The sequence below is a fragment of the Pimephales promelas genome, chromosome 6 (assembly GCF_988280905.1).
Source record: "Pimephales promelas chromosome 6, fPimPro1.hap1.1, whole genome shotgun sequence".
Classification (NCBI taxonomy): domain Eukaryota; kingdom Metazoa; phylum Chordata; class Actinopteri; order Cypriniformes; family Leuciscidae; genus Pimephales; species Pimephales promelas.
In genome coordinates this window covers 22,825,931-22,846,378 of record NC_142774.1, presented here as the reverse complement: position 1 = coordinate 22,846,378, position 20,448 = coordinate 22,825,931, and the positions used below count along the sequence as shown (strand labels likewise).

General features: G+C 41.3%; 1 protein-coding gene and 1 pseudogene across 1 annotated transcript; one reads left to right on the top strand and one right to left on the bottom strand.

Moving 5' to 3' along the window:
* Window positions 1–267: 267 nt before the first annotated feature.
* LOC148978566 (uncharacterized) lies at window positions 268–2,228 on the bottom strand (annotated as a pseudogene).
* A 10,370-nt stretch (window positions 2,229–12,598) lies between these two features.
* Window positions 12,599–20,427, top strand: LOC148978565 (uncharacterized). Its single transcript, XM_089132267.1, has 3 exons — window positions 12,599–12,841; window positions 13,171–19,952; window positions 20,282–20,427. The coding sequence occupies exon 2, from the start codon at window positions 13,483–13,485 to the stop codon at window positions 19,576–19,578; it is 6,096 nt and encodes a 2,031-aa protein (XP_088988393.1). The 5' UTR covers window positions 12,599–12,841; window positions 13,171–13,482; the 3' UTR covers window positions 19,579–19,952; window positions 20,282–20,427.
* Window positions 20,428–20,448: the final 21 nt, after the last annotated feature.

Sequence of the window (20,448 nt, the reverse complement as noted above, 5' to 3'; positions counted from 1 at the left end):
TGCGAGAAAATCTGGACCTTTACTACTTTGGTGCTTACATGGATGAATTTCTTAAGGGGGGTATGTAATAGGCCTATTTGCACTGTATACTACTAATCCTGTAAAAAAAAAAGATAGTCTGGAATTTTTTATAGTCTGGATATTCTTCAAAATATTTTCCCTTGTGTTCAGCAGAAGAAAGTTCATAAAGGTTTGAAACAACTTGAGGGTAAGTATATGATGACAGAATTTGTATTTTAAAGAACTATCCCTTTAAAATAAAAAAGGCTAAGATGTACATACCCCTTTGTGACCTTTAACATCAAGTGGCCACTGAAAATTACTCATTAAGCAGCAGTTAGTCCACAGCTGGTTAACTGTTCCAGACAGGGTTAAAGGTACAGTGGTGTCCCAGATGTGAAACTCCTTCACTCTTCTGATGGCTCTCTCAACAAGAATTCGAAGACGAGCTATGGCTTGTGTTCTCTCCGCATTTTCTTTGCTGAACTGAGCTGCTGTTTTAAAAGGTGGTATGATGAGTTTGGCCCCCCGTTCTGCCAGCATCTTCTCCATGGTGAATCCTTTGTCAGCCATACAAGCATCACCAGGCTCCAGCAAGTCAAGAATCCCTGACTGTTTCGTCAACTCTTGATCGGAGATGGAACCTGTGTACAGGCTGGAAACAAAAGTAACTGCTCCGCAAGGAGCAATACCGATTAACCCCTTGAAGGTAGTGGTGTTTTTATATGAGGAGAACACCTCAGACTGGAGTGTGAGTGAAGATGGATTCTGGCATCGTATTTCTGTGCAGTCAATGATGACCCTCACCTCTGGACAGAACTGCCTAAATTTTTCTGGCATGGTGGCCTTCACTTGCTCTCTGCTCATCCATATGGGTAGTGATCCAAGGACAAGATAAAGATAGCTAGCCCAAGTTATTATGATGCGGCTAACAGTGGAGACACTAACTTTGAAAATGTCAGCCAACACTTTCTCCTTCAGTCCTGCAGCAACACGACAGGAGTACAAAAAAAACTCATCAATCAGTGGCAAGCTGCGGTGATGACTGTGAGAAGCTTCCACAGAAGTTGCCTGTCCTTTCGTCTGGGCCTTAGACCAGTAAACTAACATGGATGCTGACTTGCTGAGGGCTCAATCGCCTTCCAGAATGCTTGGAAGACCTCTTCAGATGGAAACCTGGTGTAAAAATGTATGTCTTCATCTGAAGCACAGAATCTCTGAAACTGGGACAGAGAGTGACCTATTCTCAGCTGCATAATCTCACTTTCCAGCCTTCTGACTTCCGCTTCCAAATCCTGTATTCGTGCAGCTGCTGCATCCTGAGCACCTAGATTCACACACACACACAAAAAACGTTTATTACAGTGGCAAACCATTATTAATTACTTATGTAAACAAATATTATTATAGCTACATATTACACCCAAAATTAGATCTTTGCACACTCAGACCCTGTGTCCATATCTCAAAGGTGTTGTGCAGTAATACAACCAGCCTGATTTACAAATTCGTATATATAATTATCTGGCTTTTATTATGATTCAAAACAAATGTGGTCATTTTAAGACTTTATCTTAACTGTATTACTGCTTAGTTGTGGCAACATTAATATAAGAAAACAAGTATGCTGATATCTTCCTGGAACAGTAATTTTTGTCAACATTTAATAAAATTATATTATTCTTGATATTATTATTATGACTTGAAAGTGAAAGAACATACATGTAATAAAGGCTTCAATTATATATTTAATATACTATAACTGGAAAGTAGCATCATAATTTGTTTTCAGAAATGCATAAACATACCTGGAAGAGGAGTGACTGCATAGTCATGATCTGCTTTAGCTGCCACTTCAGTAACTACTTCAACATCGTCTTGGGGATCGTCGGATGGTATGGTTTGAACTCCAACACGTTCGTAAACAGACTCACGTGAAGTTTCTCCCCAGTTGTTCCACAAAAAGCGGGACGGGACAGCCCCTTTTCTGAGGCGCTTACGACCAGTAGCGGCAGTGAAATCATCACTGAAGTGTCGGCTACAAACAAATGTGCTGCCTCTGAGGATCGTAAACTTCGGTCCTTCTACTCGTTTTATAGCATGTATCCACTTTTTTCTCAGACAATTATTGCTGGGAAAACCATGAAAACTGAAATATGGTTGCCGCTGTTTATTACTTTTGCAGTGAGGAATTCACTACAGTGACAGGTCGATGTAGCTTCAGCCATTGTTATTACGACCGGAAGTGCCTTTACACAACAAACGCTGAACCGGATGTGCGTTCTAACTTCCGTGAAAAAGGCCTATTGTAAGAGCCAATTTTATTATTTCAATAATTTGTGTATTAGTGTTGTTTGCTTGGAGTGTTGATTTTGCAAGCACTAACTGAAGGTATAATATTTGTATCTTTCTTTGAATTTTTGATATTTCCTGTGTTTTCTGATGTATAACATCTGTTCTGTTTCTTTAATGGTTACGCCCTCTAGAGGGTGGTGGAGTCCACCACCCTCTAGAGGGCGTAACCATTAAAGAAACAGAACAGATGTTATACATCAGAAAACACAGGAAATATCAAAAATTCAAAGAAAGATACAAATATTATATTTCTTACCGTTTTGATTTGTCATTTATGGATAAAACTCGTGTTTAACGTTTAAGGTAACACAAGTTAGAGGTTTAAGAAGTGACATCATAGGCTACAGGAGTCTACAGGATTTTGTATATTTGTGTAATTTTATGTTTTGATTAAACTCGCACCTGTTTACGGATCTTTGACTGACTTCTGTGACGAGTAAGAACTGCTTTTCCTGCAAATACAAGAAGTGAACCTAGGACTTTGCATTCACATTTTTGTAAGAAAACATCTCTTTTTTGTCTGAAACTGAGAATACTTTTGTTTTAACGAGAAGATTATCGAGTGATTAACGCATCACCAGAGACCATAACGTCGTTTGGATTCAAACGGATTATCGCGGGATTCGCGTCTGGGATTCTCTGACGGCATTTATTGTGATTACAGGCATAAGGTATTTGGCCGATCGGACTTTCGCGAACTTTCAACCTTAGGACGTTTTGGGAATATTGTTGGATTTTGGATTATTGAACTTTGCTGCGTCATGGGACAGCCATCGTTGCGTCTCCACTCAGTATTGCAAGAGGGCGATCTCATCTGCTTTTGTGATGAACGCAATGCACGCTTTGAGCACGAACAACTATGGAAACAGAGGAATTAAACGCGACCTCTAAAAGAGTGCCGAAGATGACTGTTAAAGCACAAGGAACGGCTTAATCCGTTGTTGGGAACTATAGAAGATCCAAGTTGGGACATTTAACAAGACAAATGAGAGAAATTGAAACTTTGCTTGAGGACTCTGGTAATGTTGAAACTGTGTATGAATGCATAAATGGTGAGTTTGCACAGTCTTTTGTTACATTCCAAGACATTAATAATTCAATCAGAAAACTAATGTCAGATGATGAGGCATATTTAGATCAGTTACACTGGTTCGAACCGAAGTCTCAAGGAGTTAAGCACTTTGTAGATGAGGTTAAAGACTGGATTGATAAGGTAAAACTCCAATCCAGAGAGGCAGAGCAGTTTGATGCAGAGGTTGAATGTACTGACAGTGCTTCAATGGTTATTTCTTCTTCACAACTGCCTCTTTTTCCGAAAAAATCTGGTAGTCAGGTGGCCTCAGGTGTTTCATCTACAGCTTCTTCTAGACTGAAAATTGAAACTGAAAGGGCAGAGCTGTTGGCACGAGCTAATGCGTTGAAGCAGAAACAAGAGCTTGAGAGAGAGGAAACTGAGCTAAAGGCGAAGAAGGAAAATTTAGAGCTCCAAACTGCTATTGCTGCTGCTGAAGCCAAACTTCAGGTATTGTCCATGTATGAACCAGCTCGTAGTGTTTCTGAATGCATCTGGTGGTGCAGCAAGGGCCGCCGCAACTGCAGAAACCCTTAAAGCTACATCTGATAAAGTAGTAAGGCCAAAGACATTTATTCGTGAACTAGCACCTGACATTGATGCACTTCCTAGAGATATGTACTTTCGTCAATGAGTACATGAAACGTCTGACCATGTCTGCATTAAATGTTTTATTTACACAAGTTACAAGTTCAACACATCACGTTAACGTTACACGAATCCTTGATATTCGGCTGGGGGGAAAAGATTCCTGATGTATAGTTCACGGTAAAGGATGGGATTCTCCTTTCTAAATGCACCCTCGCCCATAGAGTGAACTGCCAGTACGAGAAAAGTATAACAAGTTAGCCCAGCCTAGTCGCCATTCGTAAAATACCCTGCTACTGATAGGGCGCTCGCGTCTCAGCTCGGACATCCATTATAGACAGCATAGCCTCCCCCAACACGTTTCTCTCACCGAACAGCATCCGAAATGAACGGTGCATGGTGATGCATTTTTGCCGATCAATAAATGTTCCATGTTGACCTCTCTGCAAAAGACTCCTGTGCAGTATGCATACTCCACAGCGCTCGCGCCTACAATCACTTCTCCCCAAACGATCCTGTACTGTAACGCTGCCTTCAGACTGGCAGTTGAAATCAGCTCCGTAATACGCAATACGTTCCCAACGGACGTCGTACTACACAGTGAAAAGCGTCGGACGCGGGTAGAACGAAAATGGCGGAGAGATTAAAGTTTGATTCTGTCAGTTCTGTATGATCTCTCTGATTAGGGTTATGCTGCGTGAGGAAAGTTGCTCAGGACGTTGACATGTCAGGTCGGCTAAAAAAATTTGATATAGTGGTCAATAGTTCAATGTCTACCTTCAATTTAATTGTATTAACTGCCCTTATAAACGTTAGAAAGTCATGAAAATAAAAAATGACATCACAACTTATCGTTATAAAATCAATATTTATTTTATTAAAAGTTAATAATTCAGGTTTGTTTATCAGTACCATAGCAACGGTCAACTTCCGCTGGAATTGTCGGATAGGAACCGTCCGTAGCTTTTCGCAAGAGTTCAAATTTTTGAACGCATCCGGATGACCAACGGACACGATTTTCTTCGCACCGCACTCGGTCGGACCCGTTTCGGACCCATTCGCATGCGGTCTGCGAATCTCCATAGGAAATGAATGACTTCCGGTCGTTTCGCAGCCGCATCGGAGCTGATTTCAACTGCCAGTGTGAAGGCGGCGTAAGGGTGCTTAATTCTCATTTCTTATTTGTGCATCCTCGTTTCCTTTCCTTGATTCCTTTCCTTGCGTCTCAGCTCCACCCCCTGTAGGACGCGAGGGAAGGAAGCGAGGAAAGGAAAGGAGGACAGAGGAATCGAATAAAAGCTTTTTTATATACATTGGAATACTTGATCACTCGAGCGTCACTCCACAGTGTCATCAGCAGTGCTAAAAGGATCTGCCCTTATGATGTTGAATTTTGGTTATTTAATAAATTCATAATAAATAATAATAAAGATAGGCTATACTATATCTGAGATGTGTGGTTTATATAAACTGCAAAGGTAAAGTATAAATTAAAATGATTGTGACCGATGTGAAGGGGGAGGAGAATTGACACGTGCGTCACGTTTAGTCAATATAACAGTTCCGCGTAGGATGCACCTGTGTATCCTCGTTTATGGGTGCTTCTCATTTCTTATTTGTGCATCCTCGTTTCCTTTCCTTGCTTCCTTTCCTTGCGTCTCAGCTCCACCCCCTGTAGGACGTGAGGGAAGGAAGCGAGGAAAGGAAAGGAGGACAGAGGAATCGAATAAAAGCTTTTTTATATACATTGGAATACTTGATCACTCGAGCGTCACTCCACAGTGTCATCAGCAGCGCTAAAAGGATCTGCCCTTATGTTGTTGAAGTTTGGTAATTCATAATAAATAATAATAAAGATAGACTATACTGTTGAAATATCTGAGATGTGTGGAAATATAAACTGCAAAGGTAAAGTATAAATTAAAATGATTGTGACCGATGTGAAGGGGGAGGAGAATTGACACGTGCGTCACGTTTAGTGAATATAACAGTTCCGCGTAGGATGCACCTGTGTATCCTCGCTTATGACTCCTCAGGAAGCCTCCTCACTCCTCGATCCTCGACTCCTCACGGTGCAATTAGAGAATTGAGATGTCCTTCAAGATGGCTGAGCTCGATCGGTTTCCGGGTCATAGGAGGGAGGACGGAGGAGCGAGGAGACGAGGAGGGATATTGAGAAGCACCCTATGACTCCTCAGGAAGCCTCCTCGATCCTCGACTCCTCACGGTGCAATTAGAGAATTGAGATGTCCTTCAAGATGGCTGAGCTCGATCGGTTTCCGGGTCATAGGAGGGAGGACGGAGGAGCGAGGAGACGAGGAGGGATATTGAGAAGCACCCTAAGTGAAGCCTAAAACTGATCGTCCTCCATGTGGTGGTAGTCAGACACTACCGACTTGTCCCTCGCGAGCTCAAATGCGTAATCCATGCCGTTAAAAGTGCTAATTTTCGTCTGTGTATAGGACCTGCAGCTGTTGTTAATGTTTTTTTATTTTTTTTTTATTTTTTATTAAATCTTAACAATACAAACAGTAAGACACAAATACAGTCATTAATACAGAAAACACAATATTAAACAAAAACAGAGCCAGGGGAAGCTTCAAATAAATAAATTAAAGATAGAGCATAACTGAATGGTTTTAGCAGCCTTCTTATTTTGTGAATCATAAATGGATTTGATGTACTGTTCTGTCTCTTTACCAAAAACAATAAAGGAAGGTTTTGAATTACTAAATTTGGCTTTGTGAATATGATATTTTCCTAAAATTATCAATAAATTAATTAAGTATATTTGTTTTTGTTTTTTACCTTTGTCAACATGGAGACCAAACAGCACATCCCTCCATAACAAAGAAAAATCAGCAATGAGTTTAACAGAAATATATCGGGACAGATCTTTCCAGAAACTGATGGTGTAGGGACATTGCCAGAACAGGTGTACCATTGTTTCAGGAACTAGACCACATAAAGAGCAGTCAACACAAATGTCAAGCTTAAACCTTAGAAGATATTGCTTAGCAGGATAATACCTATGTATCATTTTGAAAGTGATTTCTCTTACTTTATTCGTAAGGAGGTATTTGTAAGGAAGGGTCCAAATAATCCCCCCAATTCAGGTTACCAACAAAGTTAGACCAATAGGGAACAACGTTAGGGATGCATGTGACATCTCTTTGGAATAAAGAGCGAATATTCCTATTATTATTTCTCGTTGTGATTGCGAAACAAATATTACCAACTGAGGTTAACTTTGGGTCCAAAGCTGGTAGGCAAACAGGTTTTCCAGTCCTTTTTAAGAGAGTTAAGATACCAGAAGGGATGGCATCCATAACAATTGCGAACTCTCTTGGGGTGATCGGAATGCCAAAAATGCGAAGGAATTCAGAATAATTTAGCAATAAACCGTTATCATTTAATAGTTGGGATACTAGAAAAATGTTATTATTAAACCAAGTTTTATAAAATAAGGATTTATTTTTGAATTTAATAAGCTGATTATTCCAGATGAAGCACCTATGTGGGGAGAAATTATGTTTGTAGATTAATGACCATGCTAAGAGAATTTGTTTATGGAATTTCAATAAAATTAGGGGAATTTTTTCTATTTTATAATCACATAAAAGTAAAAATTCTAGACCACCAACCTTAGAAAAAATATAGTTAGGAATAAAATTCCAGGTAGATGTTGGATTTTTTTTTAGAAAATTCTTTATCCAATTTATTTTAAAAGTATAATTGAGGGTTGTAATATCAAGAAAGTTTAGACCACCACGTTCAAAAGTATTCATAATAACAGATTTTTTCACATAATGAGTCTTGTTTTTCCAAATAAAATTGAAAAGACACTTATCAATTGAATTACAAAGCTTTTTGTTGACAAATAAGGGGATAGCTGCATATGTAAGACGGGATAAACCTTCTGCCTTTGTCAACAAAACTCGTCTTTTCAAGGACAAATCCCTCTGCAGCCACTGATTTAACTTAAAGTTTACAGAGCATCTATCCTCCTCATTTTTCATTATAGTAATACCTAGATAAGTGATCTTATCTTTGATCGGTATGCTACAAATCTGTGAGGTACCGCTTTCTTTAAGGGAAAAAAGTTCACACTTCTTCAGATTTAAGCAAAGTCCAGAAGCTGCTGAAAATAACTCTATTGTTTTGATAGCGATTGGTACTTGGCTGGCATTTTTTTTAAAATAATGTAGTATCATCTGCTAGTTGGGAGAGAATAACTTTTATCTGCAATTGAAATTCCTTTTAAAGCACTATTTTTAATATGGGTGGAAAGAAGTTGAGTACACAAAATGAATAGATAAGGGGAGGCAGGGCAGCCCTGTCGGATGCCTCTCTGCAGCTCAAATCTCGGTGATGTCCCACTTTTTAATTTGATAGAGCTATTGCCTTTGCAGTACAACGTTCTAACAGCATTACAAAAAAAAAATCCCCAAAACCAAATTTCTCAAGGGTTTTAAATATAAAATTATGCTCTACTGTGTCAAAGGCTTTATAAAAGTCTAAGAAAAAGATAAAGCTCTCATCAGGACATAAAAATGAATAATCAATTATATCTAAGACAAGCCGAATATTATTTGAGATGTGTTCACGCATTCATGACCTCAAGACTAGATTACTGTAATGCTTTATTAGCCGGTTGTCCTGCATCCTCAATAAACAAGCTACAGTTAGTACAAAATGCAGCTGCTAGAGTTCTTACTAGGTCAAGAAAATATGATCATATAACACCGATTTTATCATCTCTACACTGGTTACCTATTAAGTTCCGCATCAACTACAAAATACTACTACTGACCTATAAAGCCCTAAATGGTTTAGCACCTATGTACTTAACGGACCTTCTTTCGCCCTACAATCCACCGCGTTCCTTAAGATCACTAAATTCAAGGCTTCTGGTCATTCCTAGGATATCGAAGTCCAGTAAAGGAGAAAGGGCGTTCTCGCATTTAGCTCCAAAACTCTGGAATGGCCTTCCCGATACGGTCCGAGCCTCTGACTCGCTGACACAGTTTAAAACTAGATTAAAGACGCTTCTCTTTAGTCAAGCATTCACATAATGCTTACCTTCTAGTCCTCTGTTATGCCATACGGAACCGTTTGCCACTGAAACTGCTTAACGCACCAGTGGGGCTCGACAGCCTTTTAGACAAACGGGTCGGCGCGTATGGTTGGGTTGCGGAGAGTTCAGGTTACGGAGAGTTTGTGAGTTATAACGGAAATCATTATGAACATCAGCTATGCTAATTATTTCCCATCTGCCTTTCTGCTGTTATCTCGGGACACTTGTCCCGAGAAAAATAGCGTTCGTCAGGTCCAGTTTTGTGTCCAGCCTCTCACAGGGATTTCGGATGCCCCAACGCCTGTGATGAGACGACTCAACGCCTGTGAAGAGACGACTCAACGCCTGCGATATGTTATGGCACCGTTTGATTCCTAAACAATATTTATATTTAATATTTATATTTAAACAATATGAATGTAAGCCAGAGGAGAACTGGCCCCCGACTGAGCCTGGGTTCTCCCAAGGTTTTTTCTCCATCCAATCTGATGGAGTTTGGTTCCTTGCAACTGTCGCCTTGCTTTTGGCTTGCTTTGAGCTTGCTCAGTTGGGGTTATTTAGTGTTTAGCAATGTTGTTGATCTGTGTTGTGCTACTTTCATGTTATCACTGTGAAGCTGCTTTGATACAATCTGTATTGTGAAAAGCGCTATATAAATAAATGTGACTTGACTTGACTTGACTATATTTCTCATGAAACCTGATTGCATTTCATCAATAATAGGGTCTAAAACGTTTTGCAATAATTGAGGCAAAAATTTTGTAGTCGGTGTTGAGTAAAGAGATAGGTCGCCAATTGTCTATAAACAGTGGATCCTTTTTAGGTTTGGGGATTAACGTAATTAAGCCTTGGGTCAGTGGGGGGGGGGGGTAAAAAACCTTTTTCAATACTTTCTAATATTACTTCAAGCAGAAAGGGCGCTAAGTCTTGTGTAAAAGCCTGATAAAATTCTGCAGACAGGCCATCAACTCCAGGAGATTTGTTATGTTTGCAATGTTCAATTGCAAAAGTAATTTCCTGCAAAGTTATAGGGTCATCACAGAGTTTCCTATCATCTTGAGAGATTGGAGTGACGATCAGAGAGTTCAAGAAAGTAGTGGATGATTGATGGCAATATTTGGATTTGTATAGATTTCTATAGAATTCCGCACAGAAAACAGCTATACTTTTCGGATTATCAGTTACAGTATTATTAATATTAAGTTGCTGGATTAAATTAAGTTTCCCATGATATCTTTCTAAGCCGAAAAAATAGGCAGAGTTCTGCTCCCCTTCTTCAATCCACCTTTTTCTTGACCTTATAAAGGCACCTTTTGCTTTGTTGGAGTAAATCTCATTTAATTTAAATTGTTCCGAAATTAAAGTTAACCGTTCCTCTTCTGAAATATCTGCAGGGTCCTTCTGGTAAAAGGTAAATATATTAGAGATCACTCTTTCTTCCTCCAATTTACGATTTTTAGATAACATACTACCATAATTCCTAAAATATTGGCCAGCTTTAAATTTCAGGAGTTCCCAATTGCTACCAAAAGCACCCTCGGACTTTGCTTTATTCCAGAATTTCAATATTAGTTTCTTAATGTCTGATTTTACCTCATCGTGTTTTAGAAGCGAACTGTTTAATTTCCAGTAGGCATTCCTACATCTTGAGGAAGGGGCAGATTGTAATGGGATAGATATGTAGACAGCATTATGATCTGTTAATGGGGTTGTGATGAAATTAACTGAGATTTTGTCAATATTCAAATGATCAGAAACTAACCAATAGTCCAATCGTGAACGTCTGGTGGCACTTCTATTACTCCAAGTAAAAGCATTTATGTTAGGATTGTTAAATCTCCATACATCAACCAAATAAAATTTTTGCATAAATAAAGTTAAATTAGCATTTACTGCAGTGGAAACACGTGGAGGCCAGCAGTCATTATTGTGATCCAGAATCATGTTAAAATCCCCCCCCCCTATTACTATACCTGAATTTGGAAAGTTATTAAAGGGTTAGTTCACCCAAAAATGAAAATTCTGTCAGTATTTACTCACCCTCATGTTGTTTCAACCCCGTAAGACCTTCGTTCATCTTCGGAACACAATAAGATATTAAGATCGCTTCTGCATACAGTCCATAGGCTTCTTGAGGTACTGGCTCTTGCTGTCCCCGAAAAGTCATTAAAGACATCGTTAAAATAGTCCAAGTGACTACAGGGGCTCAATCTTAAGTTTATCAAACGACGAGAACACTTTTGTGCGCAAAAAAACAACAAAAATAACGACTTTATTTCAACTATTCACCATGAGCCTGTAAGTCAGTTAACGTAGTGTGATTGCGTAGAGCTACGTCACACGTAGGCTCACTATTGGCCGACGCTGGTCATGTGTGTGTGATGCGTGTGACGTACAATAACAGAAGCTTACGCTATTAAACTAGTAACCTGACTCGCGCAGAGGGAGAAATAAACGAATAGTTGAAATAAAGTCGTTATTTTTGTTGTTTTTTTGCGCACAAAAGTGTTCTCGTCGTTTGATAAACTTAAGATTGAGCCCCTGTAGTCACTTGGACTATTTTAACGATGTCTTTAATGACTTTTCGAGGACAGCAAGAGCCAGTCCCTCAAGAAGCCTATGGACTGTATGCAGGAGCGATCTTAATATCTTAAATATCTTAATTTGTGTTCCGAAGATGAACGAAGGTCTTACGGGGTTGGAACAACATGAGGGTGAGTAAATACTGACAGAATTTTTTTTGGGTGAAAATTCTTTATTCTTAATTCGAAAACTCTCGAATTAGTTTTGGGTGAACTAACCCTTTAAGGGAATTTTGTATATGCTTCTCTAAAGTTCCAAGCAATATGTCGTTCTCATGGTTAGAACACAAAGTTATTAGCAATCAATAGACATAAAATGTTAGCCTACAGAATATTGCAAGTAATTGAACAGGAGTAATAAAAGTTGTCTTGAAGGTATGTTAAGTTGAGTGTCATTAAAGTGCTCAAAATTCTTATAAAGTGCTCAATTTTTCCCTTAGAAAAACAAGTATTAGCGATATTATGGCTTAACTCGACTTATAAAACGGTTAGTTCCAATCCTTGATTCTGATTGGTCAATAGCTGTGCTTTATTCACGATAAAACACGGCTATGACCGCTTCACCCAACGGTTCTATTTATCACTGCGCCCTTAGCAACACCCTTAGCAACCACACATATCAACATAGGCTAAACAGAAAAAAACTTGAGAATTAAAAGGCTAAAATGTTTAAAGTAAATTTCGATTTAGGTGGCATGACGATGGATAAGTGGTTTGAGGAACAATTTGGAGAGACTTCTACAAATACGAAACGTCATGCTGAAGTGCTGAAATGTAACACTGACACATTCGAGAAGACAAATACGTAATGAAAAAAAATACCGTGCAGCAAACCCATGAATGGGCAGTGAAAATGCTTCGGTGATTGGTGTAGTGAAAAGGGTTTGTTGTGTCAATTCATGGTTACTTTGCTTTAGTTGTATTGAGCATTCCAAGCCAAGATTCACCCAGGACACTCAAAGCACTCCCGAACTGCAGGGGGCATCCATGCAACAAAAGTTGGTGGAACCAACCTTTGGGGAAGTAGCTTTTGGGACTATATTTGCCTGCGCACCCACAGAGAGAGCATGGCATTGAAATGTTTGTGGAGAGTTCAATTTGTTCTCTCATTTATTCCTGGAGAAGGATATTATGATTACAGCTCCTGATCATTTAAAGACGCAACTGGTAGGACAATTTATGATCAACTGTGTTTGAATATGTTGAGTTTTAAATGTTCAGGTTCTGCTTGGTTTGTAATGTGCAATTTAAAGGTTATGAGGATTTTGTTATGTGAATGTTGAACTTGACAGAAGTAACATGTGCATGAGTTTAATTATGGGAATGGTATTTTCCTGTTAAAATCCTAGGTTAAACTTAATGATCGTGTTTAGTTTGGTTTGAAGATTCAATAGCATTCATTTATTATTTCTGTGAGATAGTGGTATTGTGATTTATGTGTGACTGATTCATGATGTATATGTAACTAATTCATGTTTGGTTTGTGTATTTGAAAGGTTTTCAACCTATATCTACTGTTCCATCACTGATCTATCAAATCACCTTCAAGAAACTATATCTACTGTTCCATCACTGATCTATCAAACCATCTCAAAGAAAATAAAGAATCAAGAAGTGAACAGATTGAGTTGTCCTTTGCGTTCTTCAGTGTGAAAAGCAGTTTTCAAGTTTGGGCTGAGCTGTAATCAATCAAAAAACAAACAGAACTTGACAGTTGAAAACCAGCGTGGCAGTGAGAATAAGGATAAAAGGCCTGAAGTCAAGCTGTTAACGCAAAGGAAGAGTTAACTGGAAAAAAAAGTAGCACCATGGCAAAAGAAACTCTTGGGAAGACAGTCAAGCAACTGAAGCAAGAGCGGACCTTAGCTAAATCTGCTTTCACCAAGCAAGCAAACTACCTGAGTAAAGCTGCAAATGAGATGATTAAAGATGAACTACAAGAGGAGTTCAGCAAACTTAGTTCCTTGGCAAGACACGTCAGTGATGCAAATGAGGACTATAGGTCTGGACTACTGGCTGAAGCAGGGACTGAGGAGGATGGAGAAGTCAAGCTCAATAAGCACCAGCAGGCTGAACTTGAGCAGACAATGGAAGAGTGTGACATGAGACTGAGGGACATCCGTGAGGCAGTCCAAGCCAACCTCTGGCCAAGATATGGTAAAGAGGACGTAGACTTTGCATTTCAAGAAGCGGAAGAGGCCTGTGACAGAGCCCAAGCAAGCCCCGTCACTGCTATCAATAGAGATGGCTATGAACTGCTGCTGGAGAGAGCAAGGAGGCTAATCCATGTTGCAACTGTAAGCCTGAAAGATTGGGAAAAATGGATCCCACATAATCAGACAGCAGACCTGAAAGGCAGATTAAAAGACCTGAGAATATCCGGGAGCAACCTTGAGGCCAGAAGAGCAGAATTCCTTACTGCACAAAGAATTGCAGAAGACCAGCAGCCTCAACCAGCACCAGTTCCCCAACCAGTGGTGAGGATAAAGCCAACCTGTCTACCTAAATTCATTGGGATTAGGAGGAATTTCCATAGATGGAAAAGAGACTGGGAGAGTCTGCAAAAGCAGGGAGAGCCAACTGGATCAGTGGAAGTGAAGAAGTTCCAACTCCTTGACAGTGTGGACGAGAGGATATGTAGAGACCTGAGCTTGACAACATACAACAGTGCTGAAGATATATTTAGAGTACTTCAAAACAGATATGGAAACAAGCCAGTGATTGCTTTGGAGATAATCGAGGACCTAGAGAGGATCCCTCCTTTAAAGTCACACCAGCCAAGGAAGGTAATTGACCTAATTCAGGCTGTGGAAAAGGCCCTGAATGACCTCACGGAACTCGAAAGTATTGGAGCCATAAAGAATCCCCTTGTGATCAGATCCATAGAGAGCAAGCTCCCAGATAATTTAAAGAGGGACTGGCTGGCATTCATGGTTAATCCAAGGAATGGAGTCACACCTGACAATCACTTTGACATCCTTCTAACATTCTTGAAGACACAAGAGGACATTCTAGAGAAACTAGACCAATTGGGTGTAAGTGAAAAACCTGAAAAGAAAGCTATGTATCCAGAGAAGAGGTATGCCTCCACAAAGTCCACAAGGAGAGGAGGATGTGTTGTCTGTGGAGATGAGAAACATCGTGATAAAATCTTCTTTTGTAAGCAGTTTAAAGAACTAAAACCTGGTGAGAAACTGAATGCTATCGAAAGGTTGGGAGCATGCAAGAGATGCCTCAGATGTCATGTAGAGAGTGATGAATGTACAGACACTTACCTGTGCAGGAACAGGGACTGCAGAAGAGGAAGCTCTTCAGATCACCACTTCTTTCTCTGTCTGAAAGGAGGATTCAAGGGGAAGGAATCTGTGAAAGTGGGAAAACCCAGCACCAGGAGGCAAACATTCACAGAGGAGCAAGAGGAACTGATGTCTGAGCTCACCCCGGACATGGCAGAAAAAGTCAGGAGAGCCTTCACCAACATGGCTGAAAAATCAGACGGCACTGGAAGAAGCCTTCGTGGAGTGATGGATTCAAGCACACGTGAGTTGCCAGTTATTCTGATGCTTCTCGAAGTAACCACCAATACAGGACAGAAAATTGGAACTCTCATCGACTTGGCGTCAGATACCAACTACATTACTCATGTAGCTGCCAGGAGATTAAACCTTCAGAGTGAAAAGATCACACTTGTTGTCCATGGAGTTGGAGGCATGGCCATGAAGGTAAAGACCAAAAGATACGTACTCAAGGTACGAATCAAGACTCCCAGAGGCACGGAGAGAGCTCATGAGCTGATCTGTTATGGGTTGGATGAAATTACAAAAGTTCACAGAGTAATCAAAGCACAGCAACTCAAGAAGTTCTTTCCCGACACCAACCTAGAAGATCTTCACAGACCAGCACATGTTGAGCTTCTCATAAGCCACCGTGAAGGAAGACTTGTTCCACAGAGAGTAAAGGTGGTAGGAGATCTTGTCCTGTGGGAAGGCCCTTTAGGAAAGACCGTTGGCGGAGCACATCCAGACCTCTGTGAAGTAGTAGGTATGGCCCTGCACAATTCTGAAACCCACTTCGCACGATCAATGAGAATCACTGCAGTAAAGTATAAAGAAATTGCTGAGATGCAAAAATCTAGAGCTGAAACCAGAACCACTGTTATTGGCAGAGAGTTCTTGGACTGGTGGAAGTGGGATAGCATTGGTGCAGCCTGTGAACCCATGTGTGGAGGATGCCGGTGTGGTAACTGTCAGCCAGGAGGCAAAGACATGACTCTGAGTGAAGAGAAAGAGCTTGAGGTGATCAGGCGAGGCCTCAGCTATGTGAAGTCAGATGCGCATAGTCAGGAGCCTCACTGGGACACAAAATATCCCTGGATTGAAGATCCAAGTTCCCTGCCCAACAACAGAAGCGCAGTGGAAGCTACATTTCTGAGGACGGAAAAACAGCTCAAGAAAGAACGAGAGTGGCATACAGCATACACAACTCAAGTCCATGAGATGGTGGAAAGGAGAGCAGCAAAGAAACTCAGTAGAGAGACCATTGCTAACTGGAAAGGACCAGTGTGGTACGTCAGTCACTTGGTGGCGCCAAACCCACACTCTGTAACAACACCTGTCCGACTGGTATGGAAGAGCAGCCAGAAGTTTCGAGGGATCAGCATGAATGACCTTCTCCTGAAAGGGCCTGATGTACTTAATCCCATTCGAGCAGTGCTACTAAGGTTCAGAAAAGGAGCTCATGCTGCCCTCGGCGACATCAAAAAGATGTACAATTCTGTGTGGCTTGAAGATCTGGAGATGCACCTCCATAGATTTCTCTGGAGAAACAGTGGAGTTGAAGAAATTGAGGAATATTGCATCACCAGGGTCAACATTGGTGATCGACCAGCAGGATGCATCGCACAACTGGCCATGAGAGAGACAGCAAGGCTGCCCATGTTCACTCATCTGAAGGAGGAACGGAGAGTTCTTGAGGAGGATTCCTATGTAGATGACATTCTGACATCCAATAATGACCTGGAAAAGCTAAATGAAACCACCAAAAAAGTTGAAGAAATTTTGAAGGCAGGTGGATTCTTCCTTAAGCCGTGGGTCCGATCAGGCCAAAGTGGGAGGCAGACGTCTACATCAGTACATCCAGCATCGTCAGATGGTGTCTTCATTCTCCCCAACCAAATAAGAGAAGGAGACAACAAAGCTCTTGGGGTTGGTTACCTAGTCGAACCAGATGAACTGTACATTATGACCTCGATAAACTTCTCAAAGAGGAAAAGGAAGATGAGAATGAGCAAAAATCTCGTTGAGGAAGAGGTGAGAGGAAAAACTCCAAATCCATTGACTAGAAGACAACTGCTTAGCCAAGTAGCTAGTTTGTATGACCCGATAGGCCTTGCAACACCTGCCAAACAGAAAGGAGCCATTCTGGTCAGGAAAGCATTTCAAGAAGCTGGAGGCAAAACTCTATCACGTGACACATGGGACACACCTCTGTCTGAAAGACTTCGAGAAGAAGCCATCCACCTGTTTGAGGAATACACACGCCTCAACCAAATTACCTTCCATAGAAGCCTCACACCAGTCAGAAGGATTGGAGAACCCTGGGGAATAACTTTCTCAGATGGTAGCGACCAGAGCTATGGAGCTGTTGCATACTTCAGGTGGGAGACCGAGCAAGGCATTCTGGTCCGGCTTGTTGAGTCCAAAGCCAAGCTCACACCACTTGACCAAAAGGGAGAAGCAGTGAAGGCTGAGGTCTGTGGTGCTGTGTTTGCGGCGAGACTCAGAAAATACATTGAAAGGCACAGTCGAATGCAAGTTGAGCGTTGGCTCCATCTGCTGGACAGTCAAACTGTGCTAGGTGCAATCCAAAGGGACAGTTATGGGTACCAGACCTTTTTTGCCAACAGAGTGGGAGAGATCCAGAAGTCCACATCAGTTGAAGACTGGAGATGGATTCCAGGTGAGCAAAACGTTGCTGACCTCACAACAAGAGGTGCAACCCCAGAAGACCTGAAAGAGGATTCTGTGTGGCAAAATGGCCCAGAGTTTTTGAAACGACCTGTGGAGGAGTGGCCGACAAAGTCAGCTAGAGATGTTGCTGCAGAAGCTAAAGAAGGTATAAACAAGCTCCAAAGGAAATGTTTTACAGCAGCACTGACCAGAGCACAGATGAAAAGAAACCAACATGCTCTACCTATTACTACAATGCCAATATCCCCAATCTCTAATGAAAAGAACGACGATCTGCAAAGCAGCCCTTGTGGGAAAGGAGGGTATCAAATCCAAGTCAGGAGATCACCTTCTGGTTCCTCAGTGAGGAAAATCCTGGACATAGGTAGGTTCAGTAGTTTAAGCAAGCTGATAAGAACCATTGCCTGGGTGTGGAGAGCTGCCACAAGATGGAAGGAAATGCTGGCCAAGACCTCAATCACAAGCAAACCAAATAGGAAGGAGATTCCTTCAGCTCTTGAGATCAAGTCCAGAGTGAAGGAAACAACACTTACCATCATGGAGTGTGAGGATGCACTCAGGGATCTCTTCCTTGCAGCTCAAATGGAGGTAACCTTGCCAGACATCACACTTAGCAGGCTTGCTGTGGTCAGGGAGGAAAGCACTGGACTTTTGCTCTGTGGAGGAAGATTCCAAATCTTTAATGAAGAGAAAACTGCAGTACCAGTCTTGCCCTACACATCATGGGTATCCACTCTTCTAGCTCAAGAAGCCCATAAGGCAAATCATGAAGAAATTGCAGGCACACTCCTCCGGATGAGAAAGAAAGCATGGGTGGTAAGAGGTCGGAAACTAGCTCAGAAGATCGTTGATAACTGTGTGACATGCAGGAGACTTAAGGCTCGAAGATGCCAACAGATCATGAGTGACCTTCCATCAGACCGAATAACACCAGCCAATCCATTTGAGTACACGACAATGGACTTATTTGGACCTTACGAAGTGAAGGATGAGGTGAGAAAGAAAGTGAAACTCAAAGTGTGGGGAATCGTCTTCTGTTGTATGGCGTCCAGAGCTATGCACACCGACCTTGTTAGTGACCAGTCAGCTGAAGGCTTTCTTCTAGCCTACCAAAGATTTACAGCACTGAGAGGACATCCAAGGAAATTGTGGTCGGATCCTGGGAAGAACTTCGTCGGAGCCAGACCTGCCCTCAAAGAGCTCTACATGTTTCTGAACCGACTGGAGAAATCAAAGCTTGAAGATGAAGTCTCCAAGCATGGCACAGAATGGAGCTGGAAGATCAATCCAGCAGACTCGCCTCACAGAAACGGGGCTGCTGAGGCTGCTGTCCGGATTATAAAGCGAGCTTTGCACAATCTGGGGGGTGATGGAGTCTTCACATGGGGTGAGTTTCAAACTTTCCTTTATATGGCTTCCAACCTAGCAAATGAACGACCTATTGATGCCAGGACTCAGAGCCGGGAGGACTGTGTAGAATACATTAGCCCAAATTCGCTTCTGCTTGGAAGAACTGGACCCAGAGGAGATCCAGGGACCTTTGATTTTAAAAACTATCCTTACAGAAGATTGCGAATCATCCAAACAGAAGTTGACCGATTCTGGAGGAAATGGAGCCAGTTAGCTGGACCAAACCTGTTTGTCCGAACCAAGTGGCACACCATTCACAGGAATGTGGCAGTTGGAGATGTCGTCTGGTTGGCTGACCAGAATGCCTTGAGAGGTCAGTTCAGGCTTGCCAGGGTCATTGACGTCAACACTGACAGGAAGGGAATTGTGAGGGATGTATATCTCCGATCCTTCCCCAGCTACCCAGTCGCAACTGTGAAACCCGCTAAAAAGACACAAGAATACTCAACCAAGATACCTGCAACCGTTCTTCACAGAGATGTCAGACGGATGGTTGTCATACTTCCAGTTGAAGAGCAGCAGTAGCAGCAGGATCCAAAATGGAGTAACTAGACCCGACACATCACAGTTCTGGTGTGACCTCCTTGGGTTGAAGAACCAGGAGGTCAAGTGGGAGGTGTTGTGTCAATTCATGGTTACTTTGCTTTAGTTGTATTGAGCATTCCAAGCCAAGATTCACCCAGGACACTCAAAGCACTCCCGAACTGCAGGGGGCATCCATGCAACAAAAGTTGGTGGAACCAACCTTTGGGGAAGTAGCTTTTGGGACTATATTTGCCTGCGCACCCACAGAGAGAGCATGGCATTGAAATGTTTGTGGAGAGTTCAATTTGTTCTCTCATTTATTCCTGGAGAAGGATATTATGATTACAGCTCCTGATCATTTAAAGACGCAACTGGTAGGACAATTTATGATCAACTGTGTTTGAATATGTTGAGTTTTAAATGTTCAGGTTCTGCTTGGTTTGTAATGTGCAATTTAAAGGTTATGAGGATTTTGTTATGTGAATGTTGAACTTGACAGAAGTAACATGTGCATGAGTTTAATTATGGGAATGGTATTTTCCTGTTAAAATCCTAGGTTAAACTTAATGATCGTGTTTAGTTTGGTTTGAAGATTCAATAGCATTCATTTATTATTTCTGTGAGATAGTGGTATTGTGATTTATGTGTGACTGATTCATGATGTATATGTAACTAATTCATGTTTGGTTTGTGTATTTGAAAGGTTTTCAACCTATATCTACTGTTCCATCACTGATCTATCAAATCACCTTCAAGAAACTATATCTACTGTTCCATCACTGATCTATCAAACCATCTCAAAGAAAATAAAGAATCAAGAAGTGAACAGATTGAGTTGTCCTTTGCGTTCTTCAGTGTGTAAAGCAGTTT

What these genes read in the sequence shown, in the direction of transcription:
- LOC148978565 (XM_089132267.1), top strand. Translation starts at nt 13,483, where the DNA reads ATGGCAAAAGAAACTCTTGGGAAGACAGTCAAGCAACTGAAGCAAGAG.